At 34.6% G+C, this 10,630-nt stretch overlaps 1 protein-coding gene across 2 annotated transcripts; it reads right to left on the minus strand.

Moving 5' to 3' along the window:
• Nucleotides 1-237: 237 nt before the first annotated feature.
• Nucleotides 238-7,590, minus strand: vsx1 (visual system homeobox 1 homolog, chx10-like). Of its 2 annotated transcripts, XM_034308186.2 has the most exons (6): nucleotides 6,892-7,590; nucleotides 5,396-5,474; nucleotides 4,774-4,897; nucleotides 3,497-3,677; nucleotides 1,113-1,181; nucleotides 238-1,013 (listed from the first exon to the last, which is right to left on the minus strand). In XM_034308186.2, exons 1-6 carry the CDS (start codon nucleotides 7,298-7,300, stop codon nucleotides 760-762), a joined length of 1,116 nt encoding a protein of 371 aa, XP_034164077.1. In that variant the 5' UTR covers nucleotides 7,301-7,590; the 3' UTR covers nucleotides 238-759. The 2 variants fall into 2 exon arrangements, with proteins under 2 accessions (XP_034164077.1, XP_026800103.1); XM_026944302.3 differs by lacking the exon at nucleotides 1,113-1,181 and having other exon boundaries at nucleotides 6,892-7,589.
• Between the last annotated feature and the right edge of the window lie 3,040 nt (nucleotides 7,591-10,630).

Below are 10,630 nucleotides of genomic sequence, written 5' to 3' on the forward strand. Positions count from 1 at the left end.
TCTCTGCATCAGTAATCATGCCTGTTTCTGAGACTGGTCCCAAAAAATTAGGCGTGGCTTCTGTGCTTGTCAGTCCCAGGAAAGGAGGCGTGGCCTCTGTACTTGTTCTATTAATTAAAAAATGTCAAACTTTTTATTTGTTTATATTTGTTGAACATCCATGCAACAACCTAGTTCCTGTTCTCACTTTATGCAGCAGCTATTTTACATTTATATTCTGTGTTTTGCAATCCCGGTACTCATGGTGTAACCAAAAAAAAAAAAAAAAACACCCACACAGACACACAGAAATGCCTTTGTTCACTTGCCCAATCCTGCAGAATTAAAGAGGAAGAATCCATTTACACCAAATACATAAACTAATCCTTTATTTGTTGCTCTGTGATGATTTGCTGGCATTTCATTGCTTTGTTGAATCTTTAGCAATAACGCAGATAAAGTGCTTCAGAGCTGTGCGTGTTGAGCAGCAGCTTCTTTAGTGACAGACTTTTTTTTTTTTGCAACGAGGACACATTAGTAAAAAAAAAAAGAAAATACTTCATCTTTTGTAAATATAAAATAAATAACCTGTTCTAAGTGACTGGATGGGTAACACACTTGTACACTTATAGCCATCATCTCATAGCCATTTCATTCCCCATGACATTAAATAATTAATATTAAACAATTAAAACAACAAAAGCAAAATCAGTAATGAGGAGACACACAGGTTCAAAACAGAGGTCCATATTTTCGCCTGTATCTGTACACATCCCATTTTCACTTCTCATTTTCAGAGTCGCTGTTGGGTCCAGGATGAGGAGACGAGACTTTCAAAGCGCTCTTGGTGTCCTGTTTGGATGTGCTGGATAGATCTATGGCCATATCCTCCAAATCGTCCGTCACTGAGCCTCGTCTCTGCCATGTGGCGTCTCCGTCTTTCCCTTTCGTCTCCTCGGGGTATGGGTCGGAGTGTGTGGATTCAGGCCTCTCCGAGGACTTCTTGGACATTTCCATGGACTTTTTATGCATTCCTGAATGAGGAGAAGAAAATACACCAGTGTTAAAACCTGACACAAAGCTGCTGAGGTGTAGAATTTAAAAAGAATTCAGCTGGAATGAGGAAAGCCCACCTCTCAGGCTGGGGCCAGTCCCTGGTGTTGCTGATAACTTGTCCTGATTTTGCAGAGTGAGAGGAGTCCCTGGGTCAACAAGGACGAAACTTCAGTTAAATTAAATCAGCCGAACACAAACTCTCTCGTGTGTGCCTCGCCTTATATTTGACTTATTTGGCTCGAGATGGACTAATAATCCGCATAAAATACCGCATTACATATCGTCTAGCAACTTTACCCAAGCTAGTCAGCTACTAAATTGCAACACAGCAGTCAGCTAAGCAGTTTGCTTAGCTAGTGTTAGCATTACGTTTCCAAAAGTAGCTATATGAGTGTATGTAGCTAGCTTATTGTTTGTACGGTATGTCACTCTGCAAATCTATTTGGTGTCATTTAAGCAAGTAGCCACTTTTGCTAGCATTGAACTTACACTGTGTAATTCAAATCAGTGGTCAAGTTTGCTAGCTGACTATTACATAGTATCATTACCAACAATATTTTTTGCTTAACAGTAAGTCGAGCCAAAGAAGTGTAAACAAAGGCTAGTTAGGACATCATGTGATCAAGTTTGAGCTTGGCTGAATTTCAGGAAATTTCATTTAACATTAAAAACCCTTGTGACCCAGAGATGCCTGTCACTTGGCAAAATTAGAATTAGTATTTAGGGAAAAAAACCACCATAAAACACCCAGTGCTTAATGTAAATGCCAGAGTTAGAGAAATAATGTGTGAGAAATGTTCCTAATTGTTATGGTGCACGCTTTATTGAGATATATCTACAAAGGTTATATTAAAAAACATTTGTTTTGAGAAAGTATAACACTAAAAAAATAGGTATTTGGACCTCAAAGCTGATTAGAAAGGTAAATTTGGAGAAATCCTTAGAACTCAAGTAGTCATGCATTCTCAGAAAAAAGTACCAAACTCTACTTTTCCATTTCAGTGGTGTGGTACATGGTTTGTACTAAGATTGTGTATCTTTTACATGGGAAGGTGGATGTAGTGTACCTTTAATTTGCATTTAAAAGTTTTGAAAGTAAAGCTCGAAAAGTACAGCAGTGGTCCTTAAGGTCCAATTAGGTATAAAGATAATATAGTAAAGGTACATGAGATGGCCCATTGGTGGTACCACTTTAGTAACAAGCAACAGTACAGTTCCTTTATTTCTGGGAATGTATAACTGGTATTTTTTTGGAAACATAACTTTTGGAAGTATTAAATATTCTCATATTGCCAATAGATGACCTATTTGTCTGAATGTGAAGTACATGTGAAATTACAGCATGACTTCCTTCGCTAAAAATACTTCACTTTTTATTCCACTACACTCCTTCAACCTGGTTCACATCCGTTGTGTATCATTTCAAAATCTTTAAGCAGAAAAAATCTCTAAAAGAATTTTAGACAAAATTTATCTTAGTAAATTCTTAGTAGTTCTTCCAGGAAGTAGCACTAACGTGATGTCACTGCAGAAAAGTCACATGATCTTTATAAGTGAATAATCACATGACTCACATTTGGGTTTTAGACACATTGGGCCTCATTTTTCACTCGTAAAGTTGTGTGTAAATGTTTGTGTAATCCAAATGGAACTAAAAAATTTTGCAGGATTTATAATAGTTTCAGAAACGCTGATTTTCTTTGTCTTTGTCTTTGTACTTGTGTGTGTGTGTGTGTGTGTGTGTGTTGATGGGTGCCAATCACCCATAAATGACCATGACTGGACTTATTTGTCTTAATTTATAGATTTCTTTTGGCTTGCTTTCTGTGTTTAATCTTTTTTTCATATTTAATATTTCTTGCTGTTAATTCCGTTCATATGAAACTACTGGGTTTCACAAAATTTTCATTAAATTTGTGCACATAACCCAAAGAGCTATGTATAAAAACTTTAAACTTGATGGCATAATCAGTATATAATCGCTCAGTTACTATATAATTTAGTGCCAATCAGTCGAGGTTTACGTTAGTTAGTCTACTTATGTGTAATTTTACACACGAGTAGGATACTAAAGTTTTTTCTGAAATGATGTTTTTTAATGAATTTCTTGTGTAAATGCTCCTACCAACAATTTACGAATAAATATGTTCGTATCCGGTTTGATAAATGAGGCCTATTGTTGTTTCATGTATTTTTCACGTTAGTCTTTCGCACGTGGTTTCGTTTTTCAGCTGTGATTTTCCTCACATCACTTTTCTTTTTAACATCACATTTTTAACTTCAGCTCACATGTTCAACATGTTCAGAGTATAACAAGTTGAAAAGTATGTTTCTTTATATGTTTTTCACACATTTTCATGTTGTTCCTTACACAAGATTGCTGACGATGAAATGTCACATATGGTGCAATGAAATGTGTGTTTGAGATTCTAAAGAAGCGAGAAGGATCTCTGTGACTCACCCAGAAGCCAGGGAGCGCAGGAGCCCATCATGCCGTTTTTGGCTGAGTTGAGGATGGATTCAGGTAAAGGGATGGAGTGACGGACCATGGCGCCGTACAGACCGTATTCGGCCATCACACTGCTGCGGCCCCAGCACTTCTCCCGCTTCCTCCATTTGGCCCGGCGGTTCTGGAACCACACCTGGACAAAACACATGGTGTTAAAAATATACGCACCCCTTACACAAAAAGGTGACATGAACTTCACTTGGGAATAAGTGCATGATTGTGGAAATGACGCATAGTTTTTAGACACTTGACATGTTATGTTTCATACATTTCTCTCATGTAGAGACTTTTGGCATGTGTGTTTTGATTTTTTTCCCACATACTGTAATTCATTCATTTTCACAAATTCCTTTTCCACATGTGAAGACATAGTACTCACATAGTACTCACAAACTCACATATGACCAAAATGTATGTGATTTTTGCATAAAGGACCTTAGAACAAAATGAAGAAGAAAAACACATTCATATTTTAACCAGCAAAGCATTTAAAGCATTTTTCCCTCATTATTATAAGTATCAAAAATGGTTAAATATTGAAAGTTTAGATTGAGATCAGTACATTTATTACACTGTATACTTTAGTACATTTTTCAGTACACACTAAAAAAAAATGATCTTGGATCAAACAAAAAAATGCATCACTTTGTTGCATGAATTTTTTTAAAAAAAATTTTAGTTTTATTAAACAGACAACAGTTTTTATTTATGTTGTTGAAAGATTTTTTTTTCAGTTAATCAAAATGCAAAAAAAAAAAACTAAATCTTGAAACAAGTTGACGTAAATTTTTTAGATTTCATTTTTCAGTTTATTTATATCATTCATCATTTTTCATTTTCACAATCACTAATTTAATCTTAACATCCACCTCTTGACCATTTTCAATACTTGTGATAGTGGAAACACTTAAAATGTGATATAAACATTCTCTTGCATCTCCTTCAGCAACCTTTTTTAGCTGACATTTTGCTTTTTTCATTGTCACACGTATGAAAAATGGTCAAACAGTATGACATATGATGATGAAATGATGAAAAAATCAGAATGGTGTCAGATTTCTCAATATGATGTAAATATTCTCTAATATATTTGCTCCATTTTTTATCATGTTAACTGCCTCTAACCTCTTCTGACCATCTGTTAGATCCTCTCACTTATAATATTTGTTATTTCTTAGATTATTCGCCACAGTTATAGGTGAACATGTGTAAGAATCTAACAGGCGTACCTGTATCCTGTCCTCAGGGAGCTCTGTCTTCATGGCCAGCATTTCCCGTGCATAAACATCTGGATAATGAGCCTCGTTAAAAGCCTTCTCCAGCTCTTCCAGCTGGTGAGAAGTAAACACCGTCCTGATGATGAGAAAGAAAACTGTTGAGCTGCTTTAAGTACATTAAGACACAAAATCCAACCTGGCCAGATTTCATTCTTGCAGTCTTTTCCGGGCTCCAAATTTGCTTTTAATTTTCTTTCTCATCTTTTTTCTCATCCTGATATCCTGTTTTTCTTTTCCATTCTCAATCTTAAGTTGATCAACAGACAACATTTCACTTTATTTCACTCCATTATTGCCTTCATTTTAGTTTCTTAACCATTTTTGCTCCACACATCAGCTCTGTTCCTGAAACATCTCCTTTATCTTGAATTGATTTGAACTCAGATCCCTCAGAGCTGATCTGCAGCAGGTCTACAGTGGGTGGATCTTCACTGGTTTAATGTTAGCTAATTAGTGGCTAAATCGTGCTTCCTTGATCATCAGAATCACATTCACATGGTGAAAAAGTGATCAGTGATAAATATATACTATATAAATATAATTATAAAAATAAATCTCTTTCCACTGCTCTTACCTGTGTCTCCGTTTCTTCCGTTTCTGAGAGTTGCTCGAGGTTTTCTCTTCGTTATGATCCCCAGAAAGACAGTCATCATCTGAGGATTTCACATGGAATAATGCAAATTAAATTCATTAACTAAATAATTAATTAGCTGAATGAAAATAAAGAAAAACACAAATTAATATCAGTTGTATGAACATAGAGTATAATGTAACTTCTCTTGTAACTTAAGATTAAATTTATTTATTTATTTGTTTGTTTGTTTGTTTATCTATTTGCATGCTTACATACATAGCACATATATAAAAGATTTAAAATGCTATTTTTATATTTAAAATATGTATTTATGACATATTCTGACAATCAAATTAAATTAAATTATTATTATTATTATTATTATTATTATTATTATTATTATTATTATTATTGATTTATTTACCTATTTCTTTCTTTCTTTATTTATTTAACTACTTACTTAATTACCTATTTGCTTAACTAACACACAGGTAAAAGGTTTGTTTATTTATTTATTTATTTATTTATCTGTTTGCATGCTTACGTGCCTAGCACATATATAAAAGATTTAAAATAGCATTTTTTGTTTAAAAAGGTATTTATGACATATTGACAAAATAAAATGTATTATTATTATTATTATTATTATTATTATTGATTTATGTATGTATCTATCTATTTCTTTCTTTCTTTCTTTCTTTATGTAACTACTTACTTAATTACCTATTTGCTTAACTAACACATAGGTAAAAGGTTTATAATACATTTATATTTAATGGGATTTTTATTTATTTATTTTCAGCAATAAGCAAAAAAAAAAAAAAAAAAAAAAGCACACTTTAACAGCATGGATATGAGCAATGAACAATTCTACCCCACTCTTTTTCCCCCAAATTTACAATAGCCTACATTTTAACAATCAAATTCACATAAATTATTATTATTATTATTATTATTATTATTATTATTATTAAATTTAGCTACTTACTTATTTATCTATATTTGGAAAAAAGGGTATTTATGACTAATTTTGACAATCCAAATCAAATTAACATGTCTGTCTACCATTTTTAAATTTTAGTAAACTCCCATAATGCAGCACTGGACATATACTGAATACGATTTATTTTATTTTTTTTTTTAAATGAGAATTATTTGATTATATTTATTTCAGTATTTTTCCAGTCCAGGCTGTATTCCCGCCTTGCTCCCAGAATTCCCGGGCCAGACTCTTTACTGCAGATGAATCCCTGCGGGAATATTTCGGAGTTGTAATGTAAGTGTGTGTAGCTCTGAATGCTCGTGTGTATCTTGAACGTCATGAATTATTCAGTTTTATAAGTTTTGTGCACGCGGATAAACGTCCCAATGCCTCGCGCCCTGGGTGTGTTTTTGCTAATGATGTATTTCAGCACTAGAGCGCGTGAACAGCGCCCGACTTTTTAGTGTCGGGGAAGAAAAAAAAAACAACAAACGGAAACACGGAGATGACCTACCGGAATAGGGGTCGGGCCGCTGTGGCTCGGTGCTGGGGTTGAAATGCCGGTCAGTGCGGGCCTGCAGGAGCGGGATGTGTCCCGGGAGGAAACACGGAGCACCGGGAGGCTGCTGCGCCGCCAGACTGCAGAGGAAACCCAAACCGAGCGGCAGAGACCCCGCGGCCAGCGAGAAGCCTCCGATCCCGGTGCCGTGACCCTCATCACCGCCCTCGTGCTGCCCGCTGACCTCTGCAGCACCGGACTGACGCGGCCGGAAGTCCGGCTCGAGCCCCAGCAGGTCGGTGATGGCGAAGCCTTTGGACCGGAACCCGGAGCCGCTCACGCGCGACTTGTCGGCACCGTAATACGTCGGAGTGCTTAGAAGCTTCGCGTGCGGCTTTTCCTCCACTTTCTCTCGTCCTGTCATGACTGTGTGTAGGACAGATCAGTGTTTAACTATACTTATAATTACAGTTCTAATGCTTTTCCAGCACCAGCACCAGATCAGGAGGCAGAGGTGACACGAGTCTGAGTCTGGAGACAAGATTTATCTCTCCATCACTCCATCCAGGGAACTCCAGCATCCAATCAGATCTGAGCTCCAGATCAGACTGAGGCGTTTCCCTTTTTCCTCCCCAATCCCACAGGATTAATTGCCACCAATTTTCCTTTAAATCCGACAGGGATTTGCTGCCACTTGGTCCTTAAGTAGGTTTTCCCCCAGATTTCACTTCCTGGATGCAGCAGCAGCTTTTACACACAGACTGGGATGAAAACACAATAATGAATAAACATGTGAAAAAGAAACAGTTTACTTCCACAGTTAAAGCCTAATCAACATAATAACACCCAATCAGCATAATAACTGTGTTCGTGTAGCTATACAACTTTGTTTACCTGATTTTTCCCCCTAGAGATTATTATTATTATTATTATTATTATTATTATTTACAATAATTATATACCCATTACAGATGAACAGAAACAGGATCACTTTGTGAATAAAACACCATACAGTGCATTATTATTAATGAAGCTATATCATTTCTAGTATGTTTTTTTTTTAATTTTGATAATTAAATTTGAATTAAAGTATATTTCAATAGACACATTAAGATCTGTTGTAGGTTTTATGTGCTCTTATGTAGTTATTTCATATCCATGTTAAATTTTAGAAAAAGGGTTAAAGTTTTAAAAGTTTATTAGACAATCAAGAGTTCTTTATTTGTGTTAAGTAATAAATCTGGTTCTACGTAGAACCCTAGAGCGTTTCCGTAATGGAACGATCAAAAACCCTTAAATGTTCTAAGAGTGTATAGTGTGTTTAAGTAATAATTATCAAAGCCATGTACAGTGTGATTCTCTAAAGGGAAGTGTAAAGTCATTATCTTTTTATAATTCTCCTATATTTCAGGAGACTCCTATAATTCCTAAAAAAAAAAAAAAAACAATCTGAATTCATAATAATGCAATGTAAACACATTTCTTCTATTGTTTTCCAAATCAGATTCATCCATGCTAATAATAATAACAATAATAATAATAATAATAATAATAATAATAATAATATAATAACTTGTTCATTTTGTCTTAACTTCCTTTTACTCACCAGTTTCAGCAAGGTCATTCAAGGTCACCTGGCGACTTACAGTGCTGTAATCTACAATAAACACATTTCTATCCTCAGAATTAACGTACATGTCATCATTTTGTACATAAATCAGATTTCCATTTTTAAATGAACACTAAATAAGTAAATGAAGCAATAAAGCAATTGTGCATAATTATATATTCTCTAAATTAATAAAATAATAATCAGTATTATATCTGACAATAATGATGCTTTTTTTTTTGGCTTAACAGATTTTTTTAAACAGTGGGTACTTTATGTTAATGAAGCCCCAATGCTGTGTAAGAAGTCTTTTAAATTAATCCGCAATTACAGGAAGAGATTAAGATTTAAGATTTACATTTGTTCGTTGTTTTAATAGATTACAGTTTAATGTAGAACTTTTTGATTTTGTTTCCAGAATAATAAATAGTATAAATAATAATAATAATAATAATAATAATAATAATAATAATAATAATAATAATTATTATTATTATTATTATTATTATTATTATTATTATTATTATTAATTATAAATACTAATTTTATAAGTAAAAAATAAATAAAAAATGTAATCAAATCATGGAATTTCAGACAAACAGCTGCATGTCTAGTATATAATTAAATTTTAAAGCATGTATCTGTATGTACAGTTGAGGTCAAAAGTTTACATCCCCCTTTCAGAATCTGCAAAATGTTCATTATTTTGCCAACATAAGAGGGATCATACAAAATGCATGTTATTGTTTATTTAGTGCTGACCTGAATAAGATATTTCACATAAAATATATTTACATATAGTCCACAAGAGAAAATAATAGCTGAATTTATAAAAATGACCCTGTTCAAAAGTTTACATCCCCTTGATTCTTAATACTGTGTTGTTACCTGATTGATGTATGAAAACTTTTTGAATTTGAAGATCATTAATACTTGGGTTGCTTTTGCTTTTATCACATCAGTTTTGTTTTTTTTTACTTTTGTTATCAATTTTCCAAATGTAATGTAATATAGGCTACGGTTTAATTGCACATGTTTACAGTATACAGTAGGATTTTTTATCTGAAAGAGTTATTAATCATATATGGCATATCCATCATAATCAAGAGCTCCACACAGGTTACCTTTTCTGACAAGAGTCTGGCTTTATTTAATATGAACTTTATTTATCAACACATTTTATATTATCTTGATTATTGACATTACATTTGATTTTTAAGAGCTTTATAGTTTTTTCACACTTCTCTAGTTGATCATATTCACCACTTCACCGCAGATGTTAAACCGCAGTGTTTGCGTATTTGCGCATTGATTGCGCGTTTCCAAGCGCGGTATGCGTGATGACCTACAGCTTTCACAAAGTAAATCTTAATATCAGACTCATTCTGTGGCTTCCTGACGTGTTTACATCTGACCTACAGTGGTGAAAAACCCGGAATACACCAATCCTCTACTCCAAAATGTCTACAGGTGTTTAATTGATCCGTTAATTAGACAGTTGTTTTGTTGGTTGCTCTAAAGCGCAGAACACAGCACACAGCAGTTACACAGCAGAAGGACACAATAAAGGGGTTGACACATGGAATCAGTTCCATCTTTAGAGATAATACAGCGCGCGCGGGCACACACACACACACACACACACACACATAATGAATTGCGCGTGTGTGGGGCGTTAGGACGCGGTTTTCACTCTCTAGAGAATAAGGACAAAGGAAATCCACCTGTGGTCTCAGGGTTAATTAAACACACGCGCCCTCGTGAAAACATTCTAACACACACACACACACACACACACACTGTAGATTATGACAGTATGCTGTTCATAAAGAAGTAGGCTAGTTATGACGTCACAACACAGTGTGACTTCTGAACATGTTCCAGGATGTCTGAAGGATATTTCATCAACTCAATGCAGGGCAGATCGAATAAAGAAAAGCAGCATTTTTGCATTGTTTTAAAAGGATAAAGGATAGAGTGATCCTCTTAAGAAGTCTCATGAGAAATATGAGAAAGAAGTACTTCATCCAAATATTCATTCATTCATTCATTCCTTTTCAGTTACTGCTTTAGCCTCAGGGTCGTGGTGGATCCGAAGCCTATCCCAGGAACACTGAAGATGGAAAGAAGGAATTTACCCTGGAT

This window comes from Pangasianodon hypophthalmus, chromosome 10 (assembly GCF_027358585.1).
Source record: "Pangasianodon hypophthalmus isolate fPanHyp1 chromosome 10, fPanHyp1.pri, whole genome shotgun sequence".
NCBI classification, from domain to species: domain Eukaryota; kingdom Metazoa; phylum Chordata; class Actinopteri; order Siluriformes; family Pangasiidae; genus Pangasianodon; species Pangasianodon hypophthalmus.

What these genes read in the sequence shown, in the direction of transcription:
- vsx1 (XM_034308186.2), bottom strand. Translation starts at nt 7,300, where the DNA reads ATGACAGGACGAGAGAAAGTGGAGGAAAAGCCGCACGCGAAGCTTCTA. An exon ending in CTGCGCTCCCTGGCTTCTGG is followed by an intron (nt 1,182 to 3,496) that starts GTGAGTCACAGA and finishes TTGTTGACCCAG; the next exon opens with GGACTCCTCTCACTCTGCAA. An exon ending in GACTGGCCCCAGCCTGAGAG is followed by an intron (nt 1,014 to 1,112) that starts GTGGGCTTTCCT and finishes CTCCTCATTCAG; the next exon opens with GAATGCATAAAAAGTCCATG.